The following is a 15,124-nucleotide window of genomic DNA, read 5'->3' as shown; positions in this document are numbered from 1 at the left end:
TTTTCCACGGTACTTGTTTGTTGAGCTTCAGGACACAGTGTAAAACCTTTTATTTTTGGCCAGGATTTTGATTGATTTTAAAATAGGGAATTGGGAATGGAAGGACATGGGGTTGTTTGAAATACAGGGAGGTTCTAATTAATTGCTTCTCTCAATGTAAGGCTCATATGTGCTTTGGAAATTGGAAGCAATAGAAACTTCTAGGTAAATTCAATACATTCATATGAAAGTTAACAAAAACAAAGCTCAAGTAATACCCTGTCACCATATCAACTTCAAGCTTTGATCCCAACAGGTCTCATAAGCTAATTGGGGTTAGCCAGAGCCAGATTGTACTTTCCCACAAGAGGACTCCATGGGAGAAGGGGGGAGGGAAACTTTCCAAGGTTCCCCTCCTAGAGTTTCCTCCAAATTCTTCCATGGAGGTTAGGATTCTTCTCTCCCATCTCTTTCCTATAGAGGGATAGGCTATTTGACTCCCAATACTACAGACCACAGACCATATCATAGTCCAGATCACCCGAGTGAACCGTCATGTTTGAATCTGTTTTAGTCTTTATGGAATGGGAGGGAGGAAGCAGCTGCAGTAAGGTTAAGTGGCACTGCCAGGGATTAGAGCGGGGGGACAAGAATTATTCCATATGTGTGAGCCCCCACCTCCAAGTGGTTCTGGTACTCTAAGACTTTCCTGAGCTACTATTGATTTTGGGTCAGAACTAGGGCTCATTCCGTGTGTGTGTGGGTTGGGGAGTTGAGGGGGAAAGCAATAACAGCCTCTCAGCTGAATGATTTTGGAGAGCGTCATATGTTATTTTTTTCCCCTTTCTTTTTGTACCAGATTGTTCCCCTGGGTATTCCCACAGGAGCTGGGCATCAGGGCCCATACATCTGATTTGCCCTCTGAGATTCAGAAATAAATTCTGTTAGGGATGCACAAAGTAGGGAACCTGGATAAATGGTCAAAGATATAGATAAACAGAATCGTTTCATATTAAGCTAATCAAGGCGTTGCCTAATTTAAATTACGTATACACTAATTTATTGATGTTTAAACGTGGTTGTTTTTCCTCTTGTTTCACAGCAAGGAAAAGAAAATTCAGTATTTAAATCCCATGTGTGATGGGAGTGTTCTTGATTGTGACCTAGATTTCAAATCTCTGTATTGTCACCTCTAGAAACCCATTTATTCCCTCTCCATTCAGCTCCCTCTAATACGAAAGATGAGTCAGCCATTGAGCAGGCATTGTCTGTACTGAGTTTTTAATCAAAACATTTTAATAATGAACTCCATGTACGTGAAGTTATTATACCTTAAAATGCAGATGAGCTAATAAGATTAGTACAGATCGGTTAGCTGCCTTTTCAACATTCTGGTAGAAGAGTTTATTAAAGAACAGACTTTTAAAAGCCTAAGGTCAAATCCTGAGGATTTTATTCAGTTTTTATTCTGTCCTTACTGTAGCAAAATTTGACCGACTTCATGAAACTTCCTCTGAAAGCTGTGCTTGTTCTTGGTAACTATGGAAACAGAAATTCACAGTCCATAAACTCAGCAATGCAAGCTTCCTACGCTGTCCTTGTTATTAATTTATATTGTGCTAGTGCCTAGGGGGCCCCAGCTGAGATCAGGGTCCCTTTGTGCTAGGTGCTCTACAGAATATAGTAGGAGAGTCCCTGCCCCAGTGAGTGTACAATCTAGATAAACAAGATATACCCAGGGTAGGAGAAAGGAAGTATTATCTGCATTGTGCAGAGAGGGAGATGAGGCACAGAAACTATGAATTGTCCAGTCACATAGGAAGCCTATAGCAGAGGCAGGACTTGAACCCAGATCTCATTAGTCCCAGGCCACTGCCTTAACAACAAGATCATTCTTCCAGGAATATCCTGCCCACCTGGTTTAGCCATGGCCTGAGGAAGCAAGAAAGTTGCTCTCTCTCTAAGGCATTCAGTGCTCATTTTGGATAAAAAGGATTGTATGTTCCTTCTGCCATTTACTTCACATGTCACTTTTTTCACCTTTTTTTGAGTAGGTAAGAGTCAGACACTAAGGACTGTCACTCAGACCTATATGATGCACATGTATGATAGTTCAGAGGCAAAGCAGTTAAAGAAAGCTGGTTGAGGGGAGCAAAATAGGAAAGCTTTAAAAGTAATATGTTTTAAAGAGGGATTTGGAGAAGGAAAGTGCCAATGTCTTAGGCACAAGGAGGAGGCCTTACATGGAATTTAAATGAGTCATAGATGCTGTGCTAACTCTCTGCACAGGACTGAATTTTACACAATAGTGTAAAACATAAATAAGTGAACATTAATGAGGGTTTTTTCTCACATCCCTGACTGCTATTAGTATTTAGTTTGACCCTTTTAATTAAATTGGGAGGTACCTATGCTGAGACATTTGTGTCTGGAATGAAATCGTAATGCAGACACTGTTTTTATTTTTTTTAGATTTATAAGCAAAAAAAAAAAAAATTAAAGCGTGTCTCCTGGACTCTAAGCACCTTTGACATAATTTTAAAAATACGTTATTGGAAAAAGCATGTCTACATGTAAATCACACCCTTATTGACCCTTTAGATGCAGCTACAGGAGTTTTTAAATAGCCTCCAGGGATATTTTGTGTTTGTGCATTTTAAAATGATGCATTCTTGTATCAAATGAAAAACAACAAAAACTGATATTATCCATTAAGCTGTGTGCTGGGCATGAAATGAACTCCAATGACAGCCTGTATCTTTTCAGTGTAGGTGGTCACTCCAGCCCTAGGCACTGAATTTAATGTCACTCCAGGCTCCAGGCATGAAAGGAAGGCTTTACTTAGAGAGCAAGGCATATCATTTAATGCTATTACTGTTAAAATCTCAGTCAATTTCTGCTCAATTCTAATTTTAGACCCAGTCATTTTGATTAGTTGCCAATAAATGCTTTTTAATTAAACTTATATTTAACAGTCACATGCGTCAGTGAGGCTGTGCACTGACAGTGATGGAAGTGGGTGGATAGCACAATAGAATGTGACAAGAGAAGTGGATCCACTAAGGAAAGGAGACTACTGAATTCCAAGATAGAGACAGCAATCAAGGGAACATGAGAGAACAGGACAAATGAGACTTGTAGTTTAGGAGCTCAGATTAAGGATTAGTGTGTACGGAATACATGTTTAGGTTTCTCCAGTTATGGATTATTCAGATTTCACTTCATTTTCCTGCTACTCTGCGATACAGAATGTGTTCCCTGCCTTCCAGCTTCCCCTCTCCCCCTCCATTTTGACAAGACTGACAGCTTTAACCAAAAGAAAATTTCAAATTCACCCATGGAAGTACACTCAAAAATCGCATTTTAAATTTCCATATATGAATATCACAGTTGCCAACTTTCACACGGTAAATAAGCACCCCTACTTTCACAATAAGCCAAAAATCAAGCTAATGCTATTTCAAAATAAGCCATTTCCTAAGAACCCCAACAATCTACGTGACTAGATTCCCCCAGCATGCAGTCTGGGACTGTTGTGGGCCCACTGTGCACCCCTGACTCTCTCTCTCCCCCCTTTCCCCTGCTTGCCGGGAGCCAATCAAAAAAAAAAAGAAGCAACAAGCTACAAGCCAGTTAAGCCAAAAACAAGCCCGATTTCTGCGTTTTTTTCACAGGTTTGACATGTCTGATGAATATATATGCCAAAAGGGCTTACACGTTTATCCAATCAGAAACACAAACAGTTGTGTGCAACTTCCCTGACCAATCACAAAAAGTCATCTGCCATTTGAACAGCAGATATTGACAGTTTGCAATTCACAGACTTAAAGGAAAAAATCACAAAAAATGTCGTGACTGTGAATATTACCAGTCACAGATTAACCAATGCACACTTGGTGCATTTTTACACTGCCCCCTTTTCAGCGGGAAAAAACAAACACCACCCCCATACACACACACACACACACACACACACAACCAATTTGGGGCAAAGAAAGGAGAGGAGCATCATGTGGAGGGCCATCATGTGGAGGGCCCCATCTGCATGCTGTGGTGAGAGCCAAAGGGGTGGAGCAGGGAGCCAGGCCAATCTGCAGGACAGGAAATGTTGCAGGGTAAGTGTGAGGTAGGTTCACTGTACAGCACATACCCCTGGGGCCTCCTACTCCCCTCCATGGGCAGGGAGGATGGGGGAGCCCTCAATTGCCATAGTGCACAGGGCCCCAAAATTCTTTAATTCAGCACAGAATAGCACATACGTTTGAAGAAATCTCCCAGTATAGAGTGTGCCTTATAGCTGTTCTCAAGAGTTCAGGCACTGCTAGCTACATGGTCCCAGAGAACCACAGTTGTCTCAGTGAGATGCTGTTTCTGGTGTAGCTGGTGAGGGCCTGAAATTGGCAGCCTAAGGAAGATGCAAGCCTGTGGAGGGTGAGGAGCACTGATATGATGTGGTCTTTGCAGCTTTCCCTGTGAAGGAGGCAAGTTTCTATGTTTCGCCGAAATCTGATGTTCCGGGTTGTTTCCACTTTTAGTTCCAGATATTTCAGTCTGAAAAAAAACTTTAGAAAAGATATAAAAAAGTGCTGCTTACTACACTGTTATCATACCTCCACTGGAAAGCAAGCAGCACTTCAATACAAAGCAGTGTAAATGAAAAACCACAAGAAATAATTCTCAAACAATTGGTTTCTTAAATGCAGTTCCAGAAGGAAATATTAATTGCCAAATAGACCCAGCAAAGCTCCATGTTTGTTCAGAATAAGTTGAGACTCTCTGGCTTTACATTTCTCTCTGCTTTAAGTATTCTGCATCTATCTGACAGCTTATATTTTATTGAACAATTTACTGGCAGAGTTTAGGTATACCACTCGCCACCAGCTATGCACAGCTTTGTTGGAAATATTACTACGCTCTTAGACTCATCCTTCCCAGAACTGCGTGTTGAAACTGGCAACTGTTTCACAAATACCTGGTACTTTAAAAGACAATGCAAGCTAAAGTATTGATGGCAATCTAAAAATGCTTACATGATGTACTTTACCCTCCTATTATAGCATGTTAATATTTGATTTTTTTTTCCTCTAAAGTCTAAGGGTTTGTCTACACTACCGCTTAAGTCGATGTAACTTACATCACTCAAGGATGTGGAAAAACACACACACACACACCTCCGAGTGACATAAGTTACATCCACTTAAAGCAGTGTCTACACCGCGTTATGTTGGCGGGAGACACTCTCCTGCCAACATAGCTTCCGCCTCTCGTTGAGGTAGAATAATTATGTCGATGGGAGAGTGCTCTCCCGTCGACATAGCACATCTTCGCCAGACGTGCTGCATCGGCGCTGCTGCTGCACGGTAGTGAAAACAAGTCCCAAAAATAATAGTAGTAATTAATAATACTTTGGACTTCGCTGGCATCTTTCACCCCAGGACCTTAAGGAATTTACAGTCACTAACATAGGGCTTATCTTCACTCAGAGATAGTCCCAATTCAGCAGTCAGTGGCCAGCAGTTGGTATAGCTGCACTGGTACTGGCACCTAATTGTAGCTACTGGAAGTACTCTGGATTTTCACTGGGGTAACAGAGCAGAAGCTGCCTCAGTGTGTATGTTTGTAATCCGCACACATTTACAATGACATAAGGGTTGGGGTATTTTTAATTGCTAATACGGTTTAATATTCCTTAACCTGTTGTTAACAAATGCTTGAATTTCTTATGCCATGTATCTCAGAAGGAGAGCAACTCTGTTTGGCGACAGAAACAATATGGTAGTTAATTTGCATTCTGCTCTTCCCTTAAAATATAGCAATAGTATTTTTAAGTACACTCGGCAAGCTCTGTTGACTTCAGCTATTTGTGTATAATTAGACACATTTGATTTCCATCAGCTAAGCAAGAGAAGGTGTTTTATTGCTCATATTCAGTGTAGTGTGTTTGTTTCTTTCTTCCACCACTAAATTCCTGCTTGAATAAAAATGAATGTCAGCTGAGCATTTCCCTTCTGATTTTAATAACTGTTCAGAGCAATGAAGATTGTCTATGATCTTACAGTCTGAAAAGCTTTTATCTGAAATTACCATATCAATATTTTATCACTAATAGAATTGTATATTCTCTTCCAGTAGTTGTCCAAAGGTGTTTTTCAGAACATTAGAATTATCACTGAAAGTTATACATTTCTCTAAAAATAAACAAGTATTTTATGAGGCGACATCTTTACCAATCTTTGAGATTCAGAGGGCCAAATTCAGTCCTTGGGTAGATGCATGCAACTCCCACTAACTGCTGAAGAACTTTAGTGCATATACTAATGTAGTCAAGAGTTTGGTCTAAATGTGGATTTCTTCATTTTGTAAATTAGGAAAACAAAGGGCTGCTGCAATCTGTGATGACTAGCGTAATCACATGTACTATTCAGATTATTAATATGTCACTAGATAAATCGGCTAGTTGAGCAGTTGCTATTAATATATTTAAATTTGCTGTTTTTGAGTACTTGACTTCAGCAAGCTATTCCCAGGCCAGTATTAGAGTAAGGTGAATTGGAGAATGTTAGATGTAACATTCATAATTTACAAATGGTAATAAAAGACTTTAAAATTTATCACTGTCAGATGGTCTGACAAATCCAGATCTCTCTCCGCATCCCACACTCCCAAAAAGTTTTTTTTTTCATTGAGTTTATAGGTTTTGTATCTTTTTGATACCGATCTTTATCAACTGTGCAATAGTTGTCTAACTGGCTGATAGGATGTGAATGAGATTGTTCTCTAACACCGTTGGATCAAATTAATATCTTATCATTAATCATAGAAATGTCAGGCTACTAGGGACCTCGAAAAGTTGTCAAGTCCAGTCCCTGCACAGAGACAGGACCAAGTAAACCTAGAGCATCCCTGACAGGTGTTTGTCCAACCTGTTCTTAAAAACCTTCAGTGATGGGGATTTCACAACCTCCTTTGGAAGCCTATTCTAGAGCTTAACAACACTTGTAGTTAGAAATGGGAAAAATGAAATGGGAAGATATGTGAGATGTGTTCATGAGCCCTGACCATTAGAAGTAAGGAAAAAATATTTAGCCTGAAGCACAGTTTCTAGGAACCGAAATATGTGGAGAGAAAAGCAAGCGGAAAAGCCAGCCATACTGTAAGTTAACACAAGCTTCTGTTGATTTTATTTGACGGATTCCATCTCTGTTTTACTAAATCAACAACAGAAGAGAAGATCCAGTCCTTAGAATGGAATTTGATTTGTGGAAGATAGGAATGGAATGTCCCCTTAGCAGAGCATTATTCATAAGATGAAAACACATAGTTGTTTCTGGGGCGAGCCCTTGAGAGAGCTTAAAGAACGGAGTGGCACACAAACGCATTCATTTCTGAAAGCTATTTCTTTCTACCTACCTTTTACTGTCAGTTCAGGGATTAGCAATAGACAATAGAGAGAGGTTGGAATTTCATCTTTATTCCTCCTTGCAAGCTATAATATGTGTAATAAACTATTCTCAAAGAAAATTTGGAAGATTAATACGTACAAATTTTATATGCATAATATAATAATATGTACACATTTCCAACCAATTTATAGTATTCAGATCATCACAGAAGGACTGAATCTACTCCCTCTCACAATAGTTGATAAATTCACTGGCAACACATTAATAACTTAATACAGTCTTCTCTTCCCCCTCTCCTTTATGGGAGTCAGATTCTGGAGGTTGTCATGCATCAGTAGCCCTCTATAGGGTTGTTTTTGTTTTTCCCCATTTAAACTCCTAGCTCACTAAGATTCCAGATGCCTTCCAAATTAAAGCACACACAGAACAATATACATGCATGTCTGTATGCCTCCAGTCTCCAAAGGGTTGTTTCTCAGGTCCTTACACTTTGATTTATCTAAGTTATTATAAACTACTGCTCAAATGCAGGATCACCTTTGCATACTGACTTTTGCTACTTTCTCCAGCATTTTTCACCGTCTAAGAGCGTGATCCTGGCTTTAATCCACATCCTCTACTCCTATGACATTTTTTTTCTTAACTTATCCTTTTTCCACTGAATTTTCAAAGAGAAAAAGAGAAGCCTAGCAAACACAGGTAAAAGTCAAGTTGAAAGGCTTTCCTGAATCATATCACCCAGTGCCACCACTTCAACAGTCTTTCACACAAGGTCACATTCAAAATAAAACCCAGTGTGTATAGCCAAGGTTCTGTCTCAGAAAGTAGTGCTTCTAATAATTACCTGTGGAGAAAAGAGCAGGTAGCTTAGTTACTATATATAACAACTCCATCTTCTCAGAAGTTTTCTTTCGCTATGTTAAGTCCTATGGCATTAAGTCCGTGACTCCCATTGACTTTAGTAGACATCGCGCATCTGAAAACCCTGTGTAGCACTTTGTAAATTGTACTTAGCATGGAAACATCTATACATTTTCTCTGAAGCTAGCTCTTAGTGTCTCAGAAAGGTTTGCAAGTAAATTTCCAAGGAGTTACATTCAGGGTTGTAAAGGCCACAAAAAGCCTGATTCTGCTCAGCTTCTTGCCTGCTGGAGTCATTTACACCTGTGCAAAGTATGTGGAAAACACTAGCAAATCAGAGTCGTTGTTTTTACACAGTCTTTGCCTAGGTGTAGGGGATAACACAAAGTTCAAGCCTGTTAAGAATCAGACCCTAAAATTCTACCAGACTATCAGTTTACTTGCAAATAAGACTAATAATGATTAAGGTTTTGGCTAACGGGTAATACTTTTGTGACATAGTTTAAAACCATTACACTTCATTGGACATAAGTATTAGGTTTTTTTATAATAATAAATAACAATAACAGGCTTTTGAAAGTCATATTTGTATGCCCTGATTGAAGGCTATAGTATTCTAATCATTACAATACGAAAATGTAATTTCTTGGTGTCTTCCGAGCTTTGAGAGTAATTTTATTTCTTTATTTCATTTTAGGCTTACCTTATGGATGGGAAGAAGCTTACACAGCAGATGGAATCAAGTACTTTATCAAGTGAGTACTGGCATCAAAGCTATGTAAGCAGTTTCTATCACATCTGGAGGATGATAGAGATTCAAATAATCAGGGGGTAAAAAAGCTCTAAACTTTCTAGGAGGAACTTTTAAATCAGTAACACGACAAGAAACATCATCTCTCTTATATATAGCTTGTTAGTGACATCATTTATAGATTTTCTTAGGGACAAACTTATATAATGAGACTGGGCTTTTCAAAGAATTCTAAGGGAATTAGGTACCCAAATCCTATTGAAATTCACTGGTAGTCAGGTGACTAACTTCCAACCTCATCTTGTTTTGGTTACTTCAAAAGTCTTTGATCCTTTCAATGTTGCCAATAGGGATGGGAAAATCCCAACCCCTAAAAAGTCCATGGGCCTGAACATTCAAATGCTAAAATGAAAAAATCAGTCTTAAAACTGGTTGGGAGCCTCAGTGCTGGGGAAACATCAGACAGTACTCAGTGATTTGGGAGATGTAACTCTGGCTCCGACCCTAGGAGTTCTTCCCATAGTAATACAGAAACCTTAGGGCTCTCTAGATGCACTGACACCTTTGTTGAATCTGGGATATGGCACCTGTGCCCCATAGATTACTTAAGCAAAATCCCAGAATCCTTTGTACTGTCTGCAGTTTTTCCTGGGCAGCCAGCCAGACAACTCAGGGACACAGTTTGGTGTCTGTTCATCATTTTTTTCTATTCTGAGCAGATAGTATCTGAGCACCTCCCAGTAATACATTTTTTTCATCTCTTTTTATGGTTTCCTCTTTAGCATTTCTATTCTTTTTTCCCCTCTCCCCTCCCTTTTTGCTCTTTTTGTCTTCCTTTATCATTTTGTCCTATGTCGTCTATGCATATTGGTACCCATCACCGTTTCTATAAGGTCAGATAGCTTTGCACGTGCAGAAAGCAGAGGAAAATGAATAGGATGCTAATCAGTTTCTTCTGCAATCTCTTTTGTGTGTCAAGGCTTCGATCCACTGTGTAGACCAGTCAGTTACCTTCTGTATCGTGTGCTTCGTCAAGAACTGGTTGTGAAGGAGTACTGGCTAGCTTGGTGCAAAACTAATCAGTTTTTCTTTGTATCCAGACAAGTGTTAAAGAGCCTAGATGCTGACAGACACTGACTAAACCTAATCAACTTCCATCTGCAATCTTTTCACCCAGAAAACTGCACCAGGAAAAGGACTAACATGTTAATTTCTCTTTGTAACTAGTCCCAGCAGAATGTCTTTTACAATGTGATTACCCTCTGTAGCTGCCCATTCAGACTATATCTAAAACCATCCTTGGTGTGGCAGAAAGTCATGTTCTTGTTTTGTAGAAAATGGACTTTGTAGCCAGCTTTGTATCTGGAATTAAGTTGTTCTTTTTATTGTAATGGATTGAAGGAGCAGAGTGGTAGGCATTTCATCATAATTCTAAAGTAAGCAAGAGACTCCTAAGTTTCCGCCCATTGATTTAAAAGAGAAGTTATTACTTGCTAAGCTTTACACTTAAGATGTTAATCGTAGGGTCGCTAACTTAAAATCACTAAGTTCTGACAAGTCAAATTTTCACTGCCTTTAGGTTAGCCTACCCTTACTCAGTGAATATTGCCATCGAAATTGGGCCGGTTACCAAGATCTTTTGTCATATTCTTTGTGCATTTCAGTGCTTGTCAATGCAAATATTTTAGCTATACGAAAAACTTCTGCTGTCTGTATGCATCTCGAGTATTTTAAGCCAAAGAAAAAGAAATAATCTGATTCAATTTCTATTATTTTAAGAAAAATACATATATGGCTGTCTCCTCACTATCATGTTCTGCTCTGTGTATAGTATAACTACCATTGTCTCAACGGCCAAGGTGCTTGTCATCTCCATTGTATTAGTGTTATCAAAGATGAGAGGAGATTGGGGAAAAAAAACTGTGCTCCTGGTGATTACTGGTTAGTTAAATCTATTCATTATGTTAGTCAATAATGCATCTTCATTTCAGCATGTGCAGTATAGCGTAGATGTTATATTAGCAAACAAACTTCTTATGTCACCAAAAATAAGATTAAGGAAAAATCTGTATGACCCAATGTCACCTGCAATTGAATGAATTTTCAGACAACCCTCCCAAGACTAGAGGAGCGGTGACATTGAGACATTACAATAAAACGCGGTATAAATTACAATGACAAGCTCTACAAAGCTTTAAAAGTAGTCACCCTCAGGGGGAAGACTAGAAAATACAAAGCACTAAGATCAGGCCCTTTTTGTCATGTGCTCTTGGGGTTTTCTTAATTAAAGGATTTCCTTAATAATTTTTTTCTGAAAGACTAAAAGAAAAAAGTTAGTAGTGCAAGTGCAATATTTTCAACAAGTGAAGGAAAGGTGATAATATCTTTAAACTTAAGGCGAAAGTATCCAGTGTGATACATATACAGTTGCATGGCACAGACAAAGAATCACAAAATACCTTATAGATCTAGGTTACCAACATGATTATAAACCGTCTGAACCTGAGCCAAAGCCCATCGATGTTAATGGAAAGATTTCCACTGATGTTAAAGTGGGCTTTATCTTGTTGTTTGTATCCTAATATATAAAGGTCTGCTTTTTGTTGTGAAAGATCATGTTAAGGCTGATTATTTAAGACCTTCTTGCCTGCCAGCAGGGGTTTGTGAGTTTGATTTATGTTTGCAAAGTGTTTTGAGATCCTTCGGTGGAAGACACTAGCAAGCAAAGTTAGCATTATTATGAAACAGTTGAGTTAATGTTATGTTGAGTCTGAATGAGAACCGAGCATCCAAATACCCCTGCACTCTGTAAGACCTTGGATCCAGTTTTAGATGCAAACTTTACATCTCCAGGCCCATTTCTAGTAACTGTTTATTTAGTTAATATCAGGTATCCCTTACAACTTTATTTTCATTATTCTCTAAAATGCTGTAAAGTCAAACAGCAGGGAACAGTCACGTGTCAGATATGCCCTTTGGAGAGCAACGTGTAATATGCTGCTTGTGTCTATGAATATTTTATTGTTGACCTACCTGAATTAAGATCTGATCCTGCTTCTGCTGAAGTTAGTAGCCAGAGTTTCATTGATTTTAATGGGAGCAACATTTGCCCCCCAAAGTAAAAACTCAGTTTTATCTATTCACTACCTGCACGAAGTGAGATACTGATGCATGTAATTTGTTTTAAGGTAAAGAAACCTTAGGATCAGTGAAGGTTCCTAGGTATCCGAGCAGGAGATAGTGCCTCCAGATTCCCTTGCCTAGAAGAGTCTCTGTGTCATCAGTTACGTTGGCTCTCAGGCTCCTGTGTGTTGCTGGAGTGGCACAAAGCAGCCTCACGGAACAGGATCCAGTTCACCTTCTTTTAGACTAGAGTGGTCTTGAAAATTGAAGTGTTACTTCTGAGGGAGTTCAAATGGGCAGTGACATGAACATAAAGTTGTGTGATGTCCTCATTCCTATTCATCCACAGTTCAGTTCTGTACCTGTTATTTTATAGGACAGGCAAATTGCTCTTAATCCTGACCCAAATGAGAAAATACTGTGTATCTGCAAAGTGCTAAGGACTCTGGTCCTGATCCAGCCGAGCACTTAAGCATGTGGTTAACGTTAAGCCCATGAGTAGGCCCATTGTATAATGGAACTATTCATGTGCCTAAAGTTAAGTACATACTTAAGTGCTCTGCTGGGTCAGGGCCAGAGTGCTTAGTACCTGACAGGATCAAGCCCAGTATTCTTACTATATTCATCATACTGGGATAGAATCCATTTATTTACTGTGCAAAGCATAGTGGCCCCACCTGTGCAACCCTTATTCGTGGTAATTACCACTTACTCATTCTCCGCACCCACTGACAACTAGTATGAGTAAATGTTCCCCAATCTGAGTGAGAGTTGCACAATTCAGATCAACGCTTTTGAACCGGTATTGTGTACACGCTGGATTCAAATCTCAAACACAGTCGAAGCCAGCTTTAGTTGGACTTAGACTTGCAATTCCCTATCCATCGCATTTTGTTCATATTTATAAACTTTTCATTGACGCTGGATAGAAATTTGTTATTCTACCTAAGCCTGTCGAGGTTGCTGTTCACGTATGAACTATCTTATCTAGAAACGGGCATATGGGGGCAAGTTGTGTTGTATTTCCCTTGCCTTCCTGAGCTAATCAGCTGAGATGCCTCCTTGTGATCGGAAAGGTCAGTAGAAGCCTTTCCACTTGATTTCTCAGTGAGTGAGAGCAAGATTATGTTTTAGCTGAGTTCTCTGATCCTACTGGAAAAATCTAGGAAAAGCAAACAGTTTAGTGTGTGTGTGTGTGTGTGTGTGTGTGTGTGTGTCAGACTTTGTCAGGAAGTGATTTAAGTTATCATATTATTCTCCCATCAGGTGGGTGAAACACAGCTGTGTTAATATTAAGGGCTCATTCACACAGCAACATGATCTTGCCTCTTACCAGTTAGGAGAACAGTCAGCTAAAAGTATGGTTGGTGCCCATTCAGTACATTGTTAAATTAATAACCGGTGAATCTTAATCATGTGCTGCTTCTGCTAGCTGCCTAATCTGGTAAATTGTTCAATTCCTATGAGTGATTAGGCACACATTATTTTGCTTGTGGAGAGGACTTCCACAAAGGCACATAGGAGATGAAGAGGGCGGTGAGTGAGGCCTCTGCAGTGGGGTGAAATTGATTTTCCCCAGGACCATTGTGGAAGGCATATGTAAAGTAGTGTATTTAAGTTTCTGTGCCAGCCAGCAAAAGCAGGAACTTTTTTTTTCTTACTGCTATGCTGTCTTTAACGCATCGCTGGTGCCTGCAGCTAGGTATATTAGAGCTGACACAGTATTCTGACAGTGATTCAGAACATATCATATATGCTGCAGCACTCAAGGTCTGCTTGAGCCATTGTGTTTAATATGCTGATTATTTTCAGACTGATGTCGGTTACTGCAGGAGATGTATACCAAGGAATGTTGTAAAGAAATAACTTAGGAAATTAAAACAAGTAGTGTTTTCCAATACAATTTTACATCCTCTGCAGTTTCCGCAAATAAAACCGATAAAGTAAAAGACTCATTTGGTGAAGACGTACGTAAATTGATTTTTACGTGAAACATTGAAAATAGGGTATTGCCCCGTTTGGCCTATAAAAGAGTTGGTTGGTTTGCTCGGTCGGTCAGGCTGAAGTGCTTTTTACCTTGCGATAAGCTAGGTTCTGTTCTGTGTAAATCTGAGGCCCTTGCTCCACTTGCTACAGTCTTGTTATCCTGCATTTATACCAGTGTGACTGAAAAGCCGAACCTGAGGCCCAAGGAAATGACAACAGCTGGAACAGTTGGCAAAATCCATGGTTGCTTAAATATCCATAATAGCAACAAAATAAGTGGAAGAAATGTCACATTTCACTGTTCATCTAATTTCTTTTCATGTGGGTTCTGTGACCAGTAGAAAGTCACAAATGCAGTTTCTCATTTATCCTGCTGCCTCAATGGAATGCTGGACCTGCTGAATATGCTTGAGAGGATTCTGTGGAGAGCTGCACTTTGAAGCTCCTTTTGCTGACGTGGCAATAAGGTGCAGATCAGTAGAGGATGAACCTCCCGTGGCGGGAGTTCAGCAGAGAAAAAGCCTCAGCTGTTCGGCTGCTTTCCATACCAGCCTCACCTGGTGAGTGTGCAAATTTGGGCTGGAAATCTCACAAGAACAGGCTTTCTCATGAGGTTTTCCACACTTCCAATCCTTATCTAGAAATCAGCAATGGCAGCTGTTTCTTAGTACAGTCCTTACCCAGGATGCTAGGGCCTCTGGATCTCTGTCATCACAACCCCGTGGGGCATATCCCAGACTCCATTGTCCACATCAGCCTTTGCAAGATGAGCATAGAGACACCCTCCTTGATATGTGAAGGGAAAGAGTGCAGAGTTCCCCTGCATGACCACTGTCTGAGACCTCTCGCTCTCGAGAGCTCTCCCCACCCCCGGGATTAAAGTGGTGCAAAGGTTCTTGCTCCAGATGTAATTGGATATTGTTTCTTGTGGACAAAGTCAGACTTTGCTTACATCATTGGCTCCAAGGAGCTTGCACGGAGTGCAAGCCTGTCCAAAACTGGCTCTTTGCAGGACAGCCTT

The 15,124-nt window shown here is 39.8% G+C and overlaps 1 protein-coding gene across 6 annotated transcripts in view; it reads left to right on the top strand.

Annotated features, from left to right (window-relative positions):
• Positions 1 to 15,124, top strand: part of STXBP4 (syntaxin binding protein 4) — a 123,503-nt gene that overhangs the window by 87,556 nt on the left and 20,823 nt on the right. For all 6 annotated transcript variants that reach the window (XM_054047033.1, XM_054047032.1, XM_054047034.1 and 3 more), the window contains one exon: positions 8,941 to 8,998. In XM_054047033.1, the coding sequence (XP_053903008.1) occupies positions 8,941 to 8,998 (58 nt within the window). The remainder of the gene's footprint in view (positions 1 to 8,940; positions 8,999 to 15,124) is intronic.

Source organism: Malaclemys terrapin, chromosome 13 (genome assembly GCF_027887155.1).
Source record: "Malaclemys terrapin pileata isolate rMalTer1 chromosome 13, rMalTer1.hap1, whole genome shotgun sequence".
NCBI lineage: Eukaryota > Metazoa > Chordata > Testudines > Emydidae > Malaclemys > Malaclemys terrapin.
This window is presented reverse-complemented; position numbering and strand designations above follow the sequence as displayed.